This window comes from Amphiura filiformis, unplaced genomic scaffold, assembly GCF_039555335.1.
Source record: "Amphiura filiformis unplaced genomic scaffold, Afil_fr2py scaffold_388, whole genome shotgun sequence".
Taxonomy (NCBI): domain Eukaryota; kingdom Metazoa; phylum Echinodermata; class Ophiuroidea; order Amphilepidida; family Amphiuridae; genus Amphiura; species Amphiura filiformis.
The window spans coordinates 13,311-33,000 of record NW_027305852.1 but is presented as its reverse complement, the minus strand read 5'-3'; the positions used below and the strand labels follow the sequence as shown (position 1 = coordinate 33,000).

Sequence of the window (19,690 nt, the reverse complement as noted above, 5' to 3'; positions counted from 1 at the left end):
CAGAGACACAGACTACGCACTGTTAACGCGTTGTATACGCGCGCGTTGTCACTTTGTACTTCAGAGTGGACAAACTGTATATTTAGAAACATGATTACAATACTTTTGCTTTAATAACATCTATTGGGCTACATTAGTTGAAATCCATGGATATCCATACACCCCCTTGGAAGACTTGGCCTCTGAAATGGCATGCAAATTTGGGCTATGAAGCCTCAGCAACAGTGGCTGAAAATAAATAAAGTGCAGAAATTTGGAGTAACAAAAATCCTGAAATCAGGCAATTGCCTGATAAACTGGTATCCTTGATGACCATATATTCCACAGAGGGAGTGTGAATTTCAAATGGGGTTAACTCATTGGCTGATTTCATTTGAAATTTACACCCCCTCTGTGGGAGATCAATGGCATATCTTCCATAAGGGGTGTATGGATTTCAACTGAAATAAATTGGCACTCAATTCAAAGCGTTTACCATAATCAGTCCCAGAACAACGCCAAATATGGATTAAAAGACCTTTGACCTTGGATGTACAACAGCATGTTATGATCTAATGGGAAACTGTGCACATCAACAAACACCATTTCTATCAAAAAGGCAACAGCCGATATAATTTGAAACCACATAAATTACTAGAGTTGGTTCTTCTCTTGGATTTGGACCAAGCTTTAGAATATCGACTGTTGCGTTTTGAAATAAAACAAACCAGAAATTTATCACCCATTGTAAAAGATATGGCACATGTACCGAATACATGTACATACATTGGCTGACCTTGTGGATTTCCTGGCCCAGCCATGCTAACCACATAAGGAGATTATACGATTAACCTAGTGCAGTTATTGTCATAGCAGGGTATTATTATGTAATACTCCTGATCCATATTTGGCGTTCTCTTGGACTGATAATACTATCACTCAACTGTTTTTGTTCACATGCTACATTGATTCTATTAACTACAAAAATAAACTCTTCAGACTATCATCAAATAAGGAGCAGCAACTCTTAGGTTTAGGGAAAGAGAGCCCCATCTGCAATAGCTGCCAGGTGTCATATCATAAGATGTATGCAACTATCGCATGCATAAATTGTCAAATGGATATACGGCAGCTATTGCAGAGAGGGCTTTTTTGCACTTGCCACTTATCCTTCAAACTCTAACATCAAATAAGGAGCAGCAACTCTATGAAGGCTTAGGGCAAGAAAGCCCTATCTGCAATAGCTGCCAGGTGTCATATGTTGATATATATATTCAGTTATAGCATGTACAGACTGTCAAATAGCTATAGGGCAGCTATTGCAGATAGCTATAACCCCTTGAGCTCGGAGCTAGGTCAACAGATCATGAACACATTCACATACAGAGCACCTTTTAAAATATCATCGTTGGGCAAGAAAAACCTATATATTTGTGGCCCTTGAACATGTTTAAAACAAAACTGTTAAGAGATTACATAGGAAGTTTTGCTCTAAACATATGTTCAGGGGCCAATGACACATAGGAGGGTTTTCCCGCCCAAAACCGATGTTTTGTGAATGATAGTTTACAACAGAATATAAAACTGACCAAGTTTTCTAAAATCAATACCACCCTGCATTTGGTGATCATTTACCACCAACTTTTCTATCAAATTGCAACTAAACCTCAATCATCAATTCTAATTTTATTTGCCGCTTATCAATTACCATACGTATATATTAATGTATCCCGTGCAGTGCACATGCAGCTATATGGTTATATAGCGCACATTAATTTTATCGCATATTTTCAAAGTGTATATGTACAAAATAGGGTGAGGGTTATAGCAATAAAATTATAATTGATGAGTATGCAGTCCCCAGGGTTACCAAACCCACTAAGTAGCCCAATCGGGCTACTTCTGAAGATTTTCATCGCTACGTTCGACCACTTCCTGTCCCATCAATGGTAATTAGAGATAATTGGGCTACATTTCAACATTCGCTCCCATGATTCTTGATAGTTTCATGTCCCATAGAAACGAATGGATAAAAGAAATATTGGGCTTCATTTCAACAAGTGACGCTCCCCTCGATAGTTTCATGTCCCATACAAATCAATGGCTAGAGACAAATTGGGCTACTTCGCCCCACAATTTGGGCTGAAAACTTCTGGCAACCCTGACAGTTCCTTTCACACTATGATCTAAAACACATCACTCCACATGGACACAGTTCTTTTAAACCTCAATACATTTGTACACTAATAGAATGAACTTTGTGAACTATGCCTCTGGAAATGATACTGTTTTAGGTCAAAGTATCATGTTAATAACTCTATACATGGTTCAAATCCATAGCTACACCAAAGGCCCAATGTATTTTACAAAATGAATTTTAGCTATTTAACACGTACACTACATCACAGTATACTAATAATGCACCATTTGTTATATATATCTTAGTATAGAGTTACTGTATAACACTATGTACTTGAAAGATTTGGTCATGAGTGTATGCAGATGTAGCATATCCATGGCAACCGATATCACCATGACAACAACATTGCATGTAACTATGGTAACCCAGTAAGTAACTGTAGCTCAATAATATTGGCCATTACTATAGTTCATGTGAGACTTTGCAATGCCTAACAATATCAAAATAGATGATGAGGGCCCTATTCATACTCTAGAGGGCACTCTACAAGGGTACTTTTTCTTCAGGCAAAGGTGGATCACTTGGTCTACTGCTGGAATCATTCTTGGCCTCTGCACTGGCAGTACTCTGGAGAACATCTTCAAAGCTCGAGTCTTGTGACTGTGATCTTCCGACTTTATTCTGTGCATGGGTAACAAATGTGATCAATTATGATGTTAATTACTGATCATAAATAAATATTTGATGTTAATTACTGATCGTAAATAAATATTTCTCTCATCCTTTGAGTATAGATAACAGGTTCTTAAAGCTAGAGTCTTGCCCCTTTTAAAAGCTGCCTTAGGGAAACAAATCTGAAACCAGGGTCAGAATTTTGACGAGGAACCGAGAATCGATTCTGCCAAAGATTCTCGTAGACAGATTTACATGAACTCTAGTTGATTCTCGCAAACTTTTGTAGTTTACACAGAAATTGATTTGCAAGAATCAAATGATTCCTGCAAATTTATTCTGCAAGAATCAAAATTGAATTGATTCTTGCACTTCAAAACGAAATCTGACCCTGGAAACATTTTCATTACACCTCATATTTGAATTGTGTGCAGTGAGACTTTTTTCTCATTATGTGATTATATAGATCAAGAGTTCTTGTCCGTCTTATGACCATGACAGAAGTCCCTGAACGAGTAAATGTCATACCTTTGAAAAAATGCCAAATTATATTTACATGTAGGGTTCTTATAACAATTTTCCTCAACTCTATATACACCACCTAGATCTTCAGATACTGCACACATAAATTATCTGTATGTACACTTAAAATAAAAGTGATTTCTTAAAGACTAAACCTAAAAGATAAAATAAAGTAATTATCAATAAATGTAGAATTTTGTTCTGCATATTTTGATGCCTCATTCGGTATGGCGATGCAACTTCACCCCCCCCCCACCCATTTACACAGAGAGCATTTCAAAAATGGCAAATTTGGATATTTCCTCCTTCAGGGCGATTCCAGTCGGCTTGTAACAGGATTAGGCCTGGCATTTTCGGGTAATTTTGTACCCGGGTACCCGGCGCATTTTTCGGGCGGGTAACCGGGTACCCGAAATTGCAAAAAAAAATTGTATTCATGTCATACTCTATTTATGATTTCAAAATGCATTCATATTCTTTAGGCCACCCCTGTCACTTGAGGGCCCCTAGGTTTACCTTAACATTAGCTGTGGCATTAGGCCACCCCTGTCACTTGAGGGCCCTAGGTTTACCTGAACATTAGCTGTGGCATTGGGCCACCCCTGTCACTTGAGGGCCCCCTAGGTTTACCTGAACATTAGCTGTGGCATTGGGCCACCCCTGTCACTTGAGGGCCCCTAGGTTTACCTGAACATTAGCTGTGGCATTGGGCCACCCCTGTCACTTGAGGGCCCCCTAGGTTTACCTGAACATTAGCTGTGGCATTGGGCCACCCCTGTCACTTGAGGGCCCCCTAGGTTTACCTGAACATTAGCTGTGGCATTGGGCCACCCCTGTCACTTGAGGGCCCCCTAGGTTTACCTGAGCATTAGCTGTGGCATTGGGCCACCCCTGTCACTTGAGGGCCCCCTAGGTTTACCTGAACATTAGCTGTGGCATTGGGCCACCCCTGTCACTTGAGGGCCCCCTAGGTTTACCTGAGCATTAGCTGTGGCATTGGGCCACCCCTGTCACTTGAGGGCCCCCTAGGTTTACCTGAGCATTAGCTGTGGCATTGGGCCACCCCTGTCACTTGAGGGCCCCTAGGTTTACCTGAACATTAGCTGTGGCATTGGGCCACCCCTGTCACTTGAGGGCCCCCTAGGTTTACCTGAGCATTAGCTGTGGCTGTTGATACCTTCTTCTTAACATGCACCTTCATGCATAAGAAGTCACTTGAGGACCCCTAGGTTTACCTTATCATTAGCTGTGGCCATTGATGGGTGAATTTGGCTGGGGGAACCTGCCCCTGCAGGCTTTACCTTAACATTAGCTGTGGCATTAGGCCACCCCTGTCACCTGAGGGCCCCCTAGGTTTACCTGAGCATTAGCTGTGGCTGTTGATACCTTCTTCTTAACATGCACCTTCATGCATAAGAAGTCACTTGAGGGACCCCTAGGTTTACCTTATCATTAGCTGTGGCCATTGATGGGTGAATTTGGCTGGGGGAACCTGCCCCTGCAGGCTTTACCTTAACATTAGCTGTGGCCAGTGATGGGTGATACTGGCTGGAAGAACCTGCCCCTGCAGGCTTTATCTTAACATTAGCTGTGGCATTAGGCTACCCCTGTCACCTGAGGGCCCCCTAGGTTTACCTGAGCATTAGCTGTGGCTGTTGATACCTTCTTCTTAACATGCACCTTCATGCATAAGAAGTCACCTGAGGGACCCCTAGGTTTACCTTATCATTAGCTGTGGCCATTGATGGGTGATTTTGGCTGGGGGAACCTGTCCCTTCATGCTTTACCTTAACATTAGCTGTGGCATGCATTAGGCCACCCCTGTCACCTGAGGGACCCCTAGGTTTACCTTATCATTAGCTGTGGCCATTGATGGGTGATATTGGCTGGGGGGAACCTGCCCCTGCAGGCTTTACCTTAACATTAGCTGTGGCCATTGATGGGTGATATTGGCTGGGGAACCTGCCCCTGCAGGCTTTACCTTAACATTAGCTGTGGCATGCATTAGGCCACCCCTGTCACCTGAAGGCCCCCTAGGTTTACCTTATCATTAGCTGTGGCCATTGATGGGTGATTTTGGCTGGGGGAACCTGCCCCTGCAGGCTTTACCTTAACATTAGCTGTGGGCATTGATGGGTGATTTTGGCTGGGGGAACCTGCCCTGCAGGCTTTACCTTATCATTAGCTGTGGCCATTGATGGGTGATTTTGGCTGGGGGAACCTGCCCCTGCATGCTTCACCTTAACATTAGCTGTGGCTGTTGATGGGTGATTTTGGCTGGGGGAACCTGCCCCTGCAGGCTTTACCTTAACATTAGCTGTGGCTGTTGATGGGTGATTTTGGCTGGGGGAACCTGCCCCTGCAGGCTTTACCTTAACATTAGCTGTGGCTGTTGATGGGTGATTTTGGCTGGGGGAACCTGCCCCTGCAGGCTTTACCTTAACATTAGCTGTGGCCATTGATGGGTGATATTGGCTGGGGGAACCTGCCCCTGCAGGCTTTACCTTAACATTAGCTGTGGCATTAGGCTACCCCTGTCACCTGAGGGCCTCCTAGGTTTACCTGAGCATTAGCTGTGGCTGTTGATACCTTCTTCTTAACATGCACCTTCATGCATTAGAAGTCACTTGAGGGACCCCTAGGTTTACCTTATCATTAGCTGTGGCCATTGATGGGTGATTTTGGCTGGGGGAACCTGCCCCAGCAGGCTTTACCTTAACATTAGCTGTGGCTGTTGATATCTTCTCCTCAAAAGATTTGAATGCATTCGAGTCCCTAACTTCCCCCAGTTTCCTCGTCACCACACTGCCGAATGTTGAGAACGCTGCCGTCGTCTTCTGTCCTGCTGATGACAGTCCTGTCTTTGTCTTGCTGTAACTGCACAAAACAAACAAATAAATCAATTATTTTTCAATCGGGTTTAAATTAGTCAATTAATGCTGAATCAATGGGCTATTCCAGTTGACATCCATACCCCCCTATGTAAGACATGACCTTACAGTCTTCCACACTAGGGAGTGTTTGGTGGGGAGATTATGGTCTAGGGTGAATTTTAAATGGGGTTACCTATATGGACAATTACATTTGAAATCTAAACCCCCTCTGTGGAAGATTAAGGTTATGTCTTCCGTAGGGGATGCATGGATTTTGAATGGAATAGCGCAAATCAATATTCAGTTATGAAAGCGATAAAACAAATTTACAAGAATGGATCATTAGTGAATAAGCATAATTAGTATGTAATGATCCGTCAATCAACTGGGTAAAATTATGATTTGCGCATCTAGCACCAAGCTAGCTTTAAATCACACCGCAATTGAAAATGCAACATGAATGAATTAATGAATGAATCTATGTTTATAATTAAAGGGGTATTTCGTGATCCACAGCATCATCCCCACTTTTCAAAAAAAAAAAAAAACATGACATAATCATACATAACTTGCAAACGCAAATTGGAATCAATTGAAATTTTGGGAATAAGCTTTAAAAAGAGGATGTTAGGAAATACTCCTTTAATGACTCAGTAAATCAACAAATTAATCATTATTCAATCAATTGAAATCTGAAAATCAATTATCAATTAATCCATCAATAACCAAGCAAGCAGGTATGAATATAATTAGTGAATTAATCAATCAATCACCAATTGACAATCAAGCAAAAAGTAAACATGCAATTAATTAGTAAATTAATCAATAGACATGCATTCATAGATCAATCCTTAATTTACTGATCAAACAGATGTATTGTAAACGATGTAAAAAGTAACTAACCCCCCTTAAATAATGGTCATTATTCTAAAAGGGGCTATTGTATTACAAATCTGTAAAATGCGTTGGAAGCAGAATTTATTTTTGCGCATTTTGACACCTCATTTGATACAGACCTGCCAACCCCTGAAAGTCCAAATGCGGGACACTAAAAATCTTCCAAAATTCCAGCGAAATTACGTACGAACCTTCCGAATTCGGAAACATTGATGAAGTGAAAAGCTGAAAATAACCTCTAAAAAAAAAAAAAAAAGATACGCAATTCATCGGTTATACAATGTTGCATCAATGAACCATGCACCGAGCGATGAGGCGAAAATAATAGCCTCCTTTTAATGGCAGCGTTCATACATATCCAATGTATTACAATGGGCAACGTGAATTTAACACGCAAGCACGTGCTAATCAGGCTTTTAATAGCGCCACCACATTTTCAATGCATTTAAATAGGTATAGCGCCGCCGCAATTCTTTTCGTGCCAGACGATATCGGACAATTTGTTGGTTTTTTAATGATTTTTTTCAATGGACGGAAATGCGAGAATGCGGGACGCCCCGCATTTTCGCGGTTTTCAACTTCGGAATGCGGGACTGTCCCGCAAAATGCGGGACAGTTGGCAGGTCTGTAATGATACGATAGCCCAGAAAACACCAGTCAATTTAATGTACATTGTAGTGAGGTCCAAATTTGAAAGGCATGTTGCACTTACATACAAATTTTTACAATACAAAAACACTCATATCATTGCACAGATTTCCTTCCATTACACCGAATACAAAATCAATACAATTTACTGCAACTTTCAAATCTTGGGTTACATTGATTAAAATGTATGCTGTGACGTCAAATTTAGTCAACTGCTACAAATGAGGTGTCAAAAACTGCAGCAATAAATTCTGCTTCCAACACATTTTACAGATTTGTAATACTATAATGGTCATTATTTAAGGGGGGTTAGTTACTTTTTTTGAGATGTTTATCTCTATATTGAGTAGAAAATAAAGTTTAGATCATGCTGTAAATGTGATATTCCCTTCACCAATTTCTGAAACCATAAACAAGTGACATTTACGTCATCCTGATCACAGTTGTTTGATGTGGTAATTTATTCAAACGAAACATCACACAATTTTCAATTCTAGACCCGTACAATACCGCCAGCTATCATACTAATATACAGTGGCGGCGCCACGGGGGGCCAAATGCCCCCAGTCAGAACTCTTGCCCCCCCCTGTTGCCCCCCAGAAAAAACCCAAAATTACGAAAATTTCCACTTTTTACTTTGTTGATTGTGCCCCCCCTGAAATTCACGTTGCCCCCCTAAAGCAAAAAAGAAAAAATTTCCTGGCACCGCCACTGCTAATATACACATATACTTAATAGCTATTTTGAACATAGATTGTCCTTTCGTTATCAAATTTTTCTACCTTTTTGTGGTATTTTTTATTCTATAAATTGTATGTTTGTGTGCAAATTGAGGACATTATTTACATATATTTTAAGATTAATTTAGCCCAATAAAATGAGTTCTTGCTTTCATTTCATGATTACATTTTTTAAGGAAATTTCTTTGCTATTTGTTACTCATTTTTCCGATATTTTAATGTCATTATACAAGTGTCTACCCCTTGTAAAGATGCTAACAAGATTTTAAGATAAATAACTCATCAGTGTTTAACTCTGATTAAAAATGAATACAGTAAGTTCTACATGCCATCAAACAACCATGTGATGAAAAGCCAGGTTTTTTTTTCTTTTCAGATAGATGGGAAAATATGCTATTCAAGTTGAAATCCATACACCCCATGTATCTTCCACACCCCATTTTTTTTTTCAACAAAAACTGCCATTGCAGTGTCAATGAATTTCTTTTAAAACCTCAGTTAAAAATTGTTCATTTCAGTATGTGGCCTAGTTTCGTCATACATAAAATGGAATGTGTGATAAAAAATTGACGTCATCACACACTTTGGAAAGCCCATGCCACATGTACATTTAAGTAAATATACGAAATGTAAACATGGTTGGCTTTTAAAGAGTATTTAACCAACATTGGATTGCACCTTTTAGGGTTTAAAATTCAACATTACATATATTGTGTATATGTGACACGATCAAGGGAAATGATTAGGATGTCGCTAATATTGATTTTGAGATATTGGCAAAGAAAGTGTTAAAATTCTTTTGTTTTATATTGTTACCAGTGATTGATAAATTGACATAACTTCACAAAGAAAAGTCATATCAACATGGGGTTTTCAGTTTCTGAAAGCTCTAAATGTCCTCTTTTATAGAAATATGTGTAAAACACATTTTCGACCAGTGTCGACATGTGACTCATTCCCCTTGATCATGTCACATCTTTGTTTGCGAGGTATTTTCCAGGAATGCCACTGATGACATTTAAATAGAAATGGTGTACACATTGAATATAGAAAAATTGTTTGCTTTCTCACAAAACTCGCCAGGAGACTATTTTTCCATGAAAGTACAAGAATTTATATCAAATTTTCTAAGAGGTACCCAATGATAAAAGATTAGACTGGGTGAGCTGAAAGACAAGATACAAATTCAAAGTGCAAGAACAAAATGTGTTCAGAAAAATTTGAAATTGTGATAAAAAGACCAAGTTGCATTCCAGAGTCACGTGCCATCCCCATGGTAGCTGTACAGAGAAAGGCTGCAGATTTAACATTTCAGGAGAGTAAAGTTCCATCCCCATGGTAGCTGTACAGAGAAAGACTGTAAATTTAACATTTCAGGAGAGTAAAGTTCCATCCCAATGGTTTGCAGAGAAAGACATCAGGATATTCTCTGCTCCATCATCACCATCTTCAATAAACTATTCCATAAATATCCACACTACCCCTGTTGAAGATGTTAGAAATATCTCCCACAGAGGAACTGAATTTCAAATGGAATGAACACATTAGGCAGCTCCATTTGAAACACCCTCCCTCTGTGGAAGATTCAGGGTGAATCTTTCTCAGAGGGTGTAATTCAAATGGAGCTGCCTAATATGTGATGTGTCATGTCAAAAGGAGACACTTTTGGGCAGGTTATGAATTTTGAGGTTTTTACATATATCTTAAATATAGAGATATTTTGCTCCACAACGCCGTTTTCCCAAATGAATTTGGACATTCCTAAGCAAAGATATTGAGTTCGGAAGTTATGGTATTATAAAATTGGAAATCGAGATATCGGCCTTTAAAAATATTATTGACAATGTTGAGAGTGGGAATTAACTTGAAAAATGTCTCAAAAATACAAGATGCCAGTTACATTCCGGTCTGAAACTATCAGACAATATTTTTAACATTAATAACATCACAAATTAGCAACAAACCCAAATTGTGAAAAAATCACCCACCAGCAGATTTTTGGCTATTTCTCCATTTACGATCCTGCCCAAAAGTGTCTCCTTTTGACAAGACGCGTCACATATGTTCATTCCATTTAAAATTCATACTCCCCCTATGGAAGATATTTCCAAAATCTTTCACAGGGGTAGTGTGGATTTTAAATGGAATTGCATTCATTATCAGAGGACTTCATCAGATTATATCCACTTTTGCAAGAACTATAAAACATCCGAATACAGAAAATATCTGAATCTCTGATTGCCCAATTTAGCTAAACTTGAGCTTGATGAGCCTGGTAACAATTTTACATACAGTACACCAGGCTCTTCTTTAATGTCCCACAATTCCTACAAAAAGTCCACACTTTCATTCTATATTGCTCTGCACAAGTAAACCTAGAAGAATTTTAAAATATCCCAATTTTTTTCCATTTCTGGTAAGGCAATGACAGGGCCTAGATTTCGACGAGAATCACAGAATCAATTCTTGTAATGATTCTCATAAGATTTGGTTGCGAGAATCAAGTTCTCTCATTGTATCATACATAAGTACAGTGACTATGATGGATTTTGATTCTCACAAACCAAGACAAAATCTAGGCCCTGAATGATGATACAGGATAGATAGAAAGACCAGAATCTCCATTTTTCAATCTGCAAGAAACTTACGCTGGTGATGTGACAATATTAGTATTCCATTCTTTCATTTTTGTACTTGTTTTCTTGTACCTGCAAACAAAGTAAATTGTTAACTGGTCCATTTTATTATTGTGGCGAGCAATCGTTCGCCATTGTGTTTATTTGTTCTTGTGCAGGATGCGTATCCCCATTACCTACTTTTCTCATTTTATTATACTAAAAAGTGAGAATTAATAGTAAAAGGTCTGACATGCTTGCAATAATAACAATAAATTTAAGAATGCTAACAGTTAGCATTATGCATAAAATACAAAACTGAAAAGCTGCATACAGGCTGTATCAAAATTACTATTATCTAACAATTTTCTGTAACAGGCCAGCTGGTGCACCAATATGCAATAATGTTATAAAAGGTCATTCAATAATAAATGCTGTCTAATGTGAAGAAGCAAACATTACAATACACATAACATTGGATGGGTAACCATCTTTTTGATACAGCCTGTATTGTATTTTATAAAAGAAGAATTGTGGTGCTTTCTTGCATTCATTAGTGATCGCCAAAACAATATGAAGGGAGCAGTGCAACTTTACACAATTTCAGAAAGGAATCCGTCATGTTTGGTCACATGAATTAGCACAATAAAGCAAATTTAAGGAAAAGGTATTTTTAAAACACACAAAGTTGGGCTATTAATATCAGGGCTCCTGGGGCACAACTATACAACTTTAAAAATATAACACTTCAATTTGAACAAGTTTTCTTTTCTTACAAATTAAATAAAGATATTATTTCCACTGGTAAACCAGCAATCTAGGGCCTTTGAGACCAATTCCTATAGACACTGGCTCGGAGCTTAAGGTTGTGTTTATTATATTTACATATCAAAATGGCCATATGTGCTCTATGAATACTTTAGCAGTGACAATATGGCAATTATGCAGATTAACATATCTCTCTACATCACATTTGTATGCAGTCAAAAGTACTCAGCCTGATATTGACTATCAGTGGGGGGATTTACATGAGACACTATCATCCGCATCAAATCCGCATCAACTCCAGATCTGTCTACAATTTCATATTTTATGCAGTGTGTATTATATACACGAAAATAATAAATGGACATTTACAGTAAAATAATGCAGCAAAAGTCATGACTTTTAAGTGCTGCTTAGAGGTAACTTAGTAAACCAGATGTGCTCCAGGAGTGTTACAAACATTGGTGATATGTCAAGCATGCATTAATAACTCATCTCTCTACATCACAACCTGTTTGCAGTCGAGGGGGGGTGAGTTCTCAAATTAGGCAGCTGTCCCCTCTTCAGTACCAGTCACAGTGTATATTCAAGAACTGTTGCTATTAACAATATATGCTCAAAATGCTTTAACCCTAACCCAACTAGGACTCACTAAAGCTCACTCTGCGTGCATGTATTCCACGGGACTTGATGACGCAATTAGACCAAGTCATATATGCCCAGGGAATCGTTGGCCGGGCCAACGTCACCTGTGTAGCTACATGCTGGGGATCTTCTGCGTGGCATGCAAGGGGTCCGAGGTTCGAATCCCGGGGGTGCCAAGTGACTTTCTTCTTCATCTTCTCTCCTTTTTCGTTCCTTCTTTCCCTTCCGATAGCACAAAAACCACGGGTAGGGTGAGGGTTAAGCTACATGCATGTTTTTCCTATATGCCTCCTTAACCCTAACCCAACTAGGACTCACTAAAGCTCACTATTAGAACCACTCTGCGTGCATGCATTCCACGGGACTTGATGACGCAATCAGACCAAGTCATATATGCCCAGGGAATCGTTGGCGCATAACGTCACCTGTGTAGCTACATGCTGGGGATCTTCTGCGTGGCATGCGAGGGGTCCGAGGTTGAATCCCGGGGTGCCAAGTGACTTTCTTCTTCATCTTCTCTCCTTTTTCGTTCCTTCTTTCCCTTCCGATAGCACAAAAACCACTGTAGGGTTAGGGTTAAATCATACTTTTGAGAAGCAGATATATGTGCAACACATTTTCCAGGGTACATATTTAACACAGTGACAGTGTTTTCTTTTGCAACATTTGAAAACAGCAGTACCATATATGTCTTTTAATAGCTTCCATTGTATCCACCTACATTGACACACATGAATGCGAATCACCCCTCCTGTGTGAATTCCCCTCATTCTGTAAGGTTGTTATGTGTTGGGAATGGATACTACCATTGTGTCTTTTAATATAGCTTCCACTCTATCACCTACATTGACACGTATTAATGCAGATCACCCGTGCTGGACGGATTCCCCCAGCATTCTATAGAGCTGGAATAATACATTGACACACATGAATGCGAATCACCCCTCCTGTGTAAATTCCCCTCATTCTGTAAGGTTGTTATGGAATGGGATACTACCATTGTCTTTTATTAGCTTCCACTGTATCCACCTACGCATCCTAATCCTTCAATATCAAGCAAAAGAGGAAGTTAACCTTTTCTATCACAACGATCCGTACCGTCAAGGGTCTCAAATTTGACTATTTCTAGACGGGCAGAACCTTTATAAAATTCCTTTGTGGTCTACATAAAATCAACATAAAAATATTTTCAGATGTGTACGCGTAAGTCAAGTATTGGCTTAATGTCAATGTAATTCTAGGAAACCCCACGAGGCGATAGAGAATTAAGTGTGTGGTGAAAAGCTTAATGTGTGTAGATTGTGATGCCGAGCACATATCAGTTAATTTAATTGACAGTATTGTGTGGACGACATTTCAACTTTAATGTAATCAAAAGACAGGATGAAACCTGTGAGATTTGTCAAGGAAATTTAAAGGGGAGGATGCATGCATGCTCTAACTGCCATGTTTACTTCTGTCCAAAAGGACAATATGTGACACATCTTGTTTGTTTCATGGTTAATTTGGCAGTATTATGTTGCATCCGCTAAGGCCATCTTAATCTAATAGTTCATCTCAAAGTTCAAAACCTAATGTGAAATGCAGTGTTTTTTTAGATCTTTCTGTTTCGTTTTTACTTTTTTTTATTTTGTGGGACAAGCTTTTTGACATACCACCTTTTCATCTCTCAATTAGGTTTCACTTTGGTTCAAATGAAGAATCTTATTGAGATTTACGATTCACGCTATTTTGATATATCTTCCGATGTCAGACATGAGAATTTTGTGTGGTGGATTTGGAGAAAAAAACAGCTGAAAGAACTGAATAATGTGCAAAAAGCAATTTTACTAATACGCGCAGGGGCTTTGCGACAAACTATTAAATCATTATGGCCTAAATGGGTTTTTTTTTTTTATAAAGTAGGGGAAAGTTTCCAAATTCGATAAAACCACTGTCTTACAGCCTCCTGATTAAAGCAATAATGTGTGATTTGCAAAAAGAATAGATTTGTTTTCACGGATCACATTATCCCCTTTTAATTTCGAACCAAACAAATGAGGTATAACGAAGAAAATTGCGATTTCAGTCCAGCGCCTACAATGCGTGTACTACGCTCGCCGATTATAACATGTAATACTGCATGGAGCATCGCGCTCGACGTGTGCACACATAAGCTGACATCCACGGGAGATGTTAGCAAGCAGTCGATCGATGAACTCTGAATAAAACCGGGTCGACCCAGTTTTAATATAAAAAGTTAAATTTTACTGTTATTGAAGCACTTCAGGCTTAGTCTTTTACGTGGTATTTTAGTACACCACTGGGTATTATAATTATGCAAAAAGCAGAAATCCGAGTAAAATTGAGGGCGTCGCTGTTAAGCAAATCACAAAATTATGGCTTTAATGTTATACACTGGTTTTTGTAATATGTGACTCCTCGCCACAACTGAGCCGGATGTCGCCAATCATCATTTTTGAGATATTCAACCAAAATATTCTGCTTGAAATTAGCTTTAAAATGATGTATATCATGTCTATAGTACTTGACATTTAAGTAGTGAAAAATCAATAAAACAGTCAATAAATCCTTTCTTTCCTATTGTTTATTGTTAAGTCCGATGGAGCATATCTCAATAGTGGCACTGGCGACATCCGGGCTCAGTTGTGGCGAGGAGTCACATATGTGTCTTCATTCTGTATGGCTAATTCATGACTCAAAATGCTAATTGCTTGGCACTCAAACCACTTGATTATGGATGTATACAAAGATGAAAATGTGTGATCTGAATACATCTTGACCCATCATCTTTGCAGTAGGCACTCTGCTTTATGACTAAAAAAGTACAAAATCACACCTCTCAAGCTGAATTTATACTGAGTGATAGCTATTGTTTTTTAGCCAATGAGATAGGGCTCATTTTGTTGCGTTGGTAAAAGCAACTTACCTTATTGGTCAAAAACCAATCGCTCATCACTCAGCGACAGAGTATAAATTCAGCTTTAGTATTACAATAATGATCTACACTAGTTTTTTAGCTAATTGAATAAGTTCGAGACGTTCGTAAGTGTTATACCGCAGAGTGGGAGTATTATTTTGCGGGTTATCATACAATGATGTGTGATGTATATTCTAAGCATGCATTGCATAACAATGAGTTAATAGTACAACATGGCAACTGTTGAAAATTTGAGAAGGGCACCAAGGCAATTTACAGTTTGGCTGGCTCCCTGAAACTACATGTAGGAGGGAAGTATTTAGCCCAATACAAGTTTCCACAGTCAATGAGGGATAGATATTTCACAAACGATTCTGTTGCTTATACATGTATGTTAATATCTGAATGCCTTTCAATGTTAATATTCCTAGTTTACTGAGCCCAGATCACATACAGGCATGGTAATGCTACCATAATTTATGCAAACATGCTATTTTAGTGCACATACAGGCAAATGAAAAGGTTATTTACTTAATTAATGGAGCAATGGTATCTCCTATCTCCATTATTATGCATGCGCAAACATTATGTGCCGTATGACTATAATGGGTTAATTTTTGGACCGATCCAATTTTTGAACGATTTTTGCCAGGGCGACGATAAATTGAGGGGAACACAGGTTTAACTAACAAGACATTTTACATTAAAGCCATACATTGGAATTCACCATTTCTAAGAAAAACCGGAAAACAGTAACATTATCACTGTTCATTTCATCTTGAGCACATCAGGATAGTCTTACAATTAGGGTCTGATTTTCACCTACACTACCCAATACATCCTATTATATTAGTAGGAATAAGTGGTCAGTTAGACCAAGTGATGGCTTTAAGTAACTTAAAAATAGAGAGGGAAAGAATTAGAATTCTTAAGTGAACACAAAAAGGAGCATGGAATTGTTCACCCCCTTAAAATATTGATCAGTCCTCTAGCAAAACATAATGCACATTACAACAACTGTAACACCTGTTGGGGAAATCCTACTGTAACCTTCTTGATTTTCAAAGACATTTCATTTCACAAAATTGTTGTTATTTATGAACAAAATAAGAACTTCAATTGTATTGCCAAAACATAAATATGACCAGTGACATAAAAAGGGTGGACATTATAAAATTTTGCCTCAAATGGGCTTTAAACATATATGAAATCATGGATGCAAAAATAATGAAAATAAATTACTTATTTTCACCTGTCAACCTAAATGCCTTGATCAATTTTGACAAGCGCTGTCTCAAAATAAAGCTGATACAATTCTACTGAGCATAAACGTATGTCTCTAATTGACTCATTCTTACAAGGTGCATTTTTTAGATGCATCTGGTAAAAAATATATTTTGTGTATTAGATAATGTTCAGCATTACAATAATTATTATGTTGCAAGAATATAACAGTGCACTATAACAAAATTAATGATTCATGTACCAACTGAACACATACGGCTAAATTTGTGGAAGCAAGAAAGGTAAAGTGTAATGATCCATTTAAGTGCCATCTACTGAGGATAACACCAAGAACAATTAGTACAATGTGCTGTCAAGTGCCATCTACTGAAGATAGCACCAAGAACAATTAGTACAACAATGAGTTGTCTACTGAAGATAGCAAATGATTGATACATGTATCCATAAGGACCATATGAGACTAAATATGACATTTAAGCAAGTAATGTATTGTAATGTTCTCAGTGAGTGCTGTCTACTGAAGATAGCAGTTGATTGATGTACCAAAAGACCATAATGACGCTACATGTGTGGAAGCAATTCATGTAAGTCTCAATGAATGTTGTCTAGTCTACTGCAGATAGCAACTGGGTGATAACTGTACCAAAAGATCAGATACTGAAGATAACAACTGATTGAAACATGTATCAACATAATTTGACATTGCAAGCAATGCAATGTGAGTGCTGTCTACTGTAGATAGCAACTGACTGACTGATGCCTGTACCTAAAGATCCCTTTTTAGTGGAAGCAAACAATACATGCATTAAGTGTTTTTATGACCCATGTTTTAGTGCTGTCTATTGAAGACAGCACCTTTTAAAATACAATAATGTGCTTTCTTTTGAAGATAGCAATTAACTGAGTGATAAAACATGAAAGTAATGAGACAAAATGTGTGAAAGCAACAATATAAAATTATCGCCTGTACTGGTCTGTGCAAGTGCTGTCTCCTGCACAAATTTCAATACAAGCAACAACAGTGCTATCTTGTGAAGATAGCAACTGATTGATACAGAAAGATCAAGCTTGAGGTTAAATTCGTTGAAGAAACGATGTATAGCCTGTAATAGTCTGTGCAATTGCTGTCTACTGAAGATAGCACTGGTTCCCTAATGCAGTAAGTGGAAGTGCTCTCTATAACATCATATATAATGTACATGTCACACTAGTATCCTTACAACAGTACCGATTCCCTATGCATCACTAGTATCATTACAACAGTACCAATTCTCTTATGCAATGATGTGTTATGCCTGGGTGCAAGCACTCTCTACAATGTGACCTGCTCTCGCAAAATGAGCATAAAGTTAACAAAATAACTTTCCAAGAAATCCTTATAAAAATCATACCAAACATGTTAGAATGGCTCCTGGCTTTGGTCTTCTAAAATTTACTCCAGAATTTCTTTTTGTTTCCTATTGAATTTTGTCATGGACTGTATCTTCTATATTGTCCTGACGACTTTATGCTCATTTTGTGGGGGCAAGTCACATACACATATAGAACCAGTATCCTTCATGCGATGAAGTGTTACCCTTGTGTGGCAGGTGCTGTCTATTGAAGATGGCATTGTTCAGTCTCAAATAATGCAATGACGTGTTATGGCAAGCTCAGGTGTGGGTGCTGTCTACTGAAGATAGCACCTTCCCCATTTTATATAATGCAATGAGCAATTCCAGTTGAAATCCAGTACTATGGACAACATGACCATATCTACCATACAGGGAGTGTGAATTTCAAACAGAGTCACCCATTTAGGTAACCCCTTCTGATATTCACACTCCCTGTGCGGAAGATTAGGGACATGTCTTCCATAGAAGGTGTATGGATTTAAACTGGAATAGCCCAATGATGTGTTTTGCCCGGGTGTTATGCTGATGACGTATATATTAGAACAACCTTGGTTAGTTGCTTGCAAATGCTCAGCTCAACCCAAACAACGCAGAAAGGTGTATCTCAATCTCAATAGTACATTGACCTCTTGGTGTCAAAAGGCAAATCAATAATAAAGCACTGCTAAATATTTAAGCCATAATGTACGATTTATATCAAATTTTAATTTTGTTATTCTTTAACTAAAATGCTGAAATAATATCTGTCGGGAAGGGTTTCTTTCCATTTTAAGCCCAAATAACAAGGTAAATTGAAAGAAACCTCACTGGCTATACATGTATAACAAAGAGTTCTATAGGGACTTAATGTCATAATTACAACATTATGTCAAAATTGTTCTTTAAGGTGCAAGTTGGGACATGTGTAAACATTATATGCCAAATCAGGGTTCACAAAAAAAAAAAAAATTCACATAACATTGTACATTATGCCTAAAATAAGTAAGCTGCTGTTCAAAAGCGATTGATGATGGGGTTTCCAAAAAGGGCATAACTTTTGTACCTTGTGTTTTAAGATAGATTTAACACTTATTAGGGGTATGATATCATATTTTAGGCTTACGCTCTTAGGGTGTGATGGTTAAACACAAGCTGCACAAATTATTTTGATATGTACGTTAATTTGAATGATCAATCTCTTTGAATTCAGAAAATGATCATTAAATGCAAACATCAGCAGATAACGAATGATCACTTTTCGCTCACTTTTGAAATAATCCTACTCACACGCTCCAACACGTTCATTTTCGACTCAATTATTTTCGAATCAGTTATTCCTGTCTAGAAATCAACTTTCCCATTTATTTCTAGAAAACACAAAGGTCTCAGCACTTAGGAGCAATATTTTGCCCTGCTATTGTCAAGTTTGTTTTACTATTGAGATACACCTTTTGTAGTCACAATGAGCAAATTGAGGCCTTGTTACTTACGTTTCGCTGGTGGTGATATATTCATTCCATTCACTCATTTTAGCGCTCGTATTCTGGTATCTAAGTGTTGACATGAGTCAATCGGAAAACACACAGTCACAAAGTATACACAACACGTAATTGAATGGGTTAAGAAGTAAGGAAGACAACACGATAGGGAAGTACA

At 38.3% G+C, this 19,690-nt stretch overlaps 1 protein-coding gene across 1 annotated transcript in view; it reads right to left on the bottom strand.

Annotated features, from left to right (window-relative positions):
• Positions 1 to 18: 18 nt before the first annotated feature.
• LOC140145554 (tumor protein D54-like) overlaps positions 19 to 19,690 on the bottom strand; it is a gene marked incomplete at its 5' end in the record, with an annotated part of 29,139 nt that continues 9,467 nt past the window's right edge. Inside the window, 4 exons of the mRNA XM_072167259.1 lie at positions 19 to 2,800; positions 6,028 to 6,190; positions 11,120 to 11,179; positions 19,525 to 19,584. Coding sequence (XP_072023360.1) covers positions 2,663 to 2,800; positions 6,028 to 6,190; positions 11,120 to 11,179; positions 19,525 to 19,584 — 421 coding nt within the window. The remainder of the gene's footprint in view (positions 2,801 to 6,027; positions 6,191 to 11,119; positions 11,180 to 19,524; positions 19,585 to 19,690) is intronic.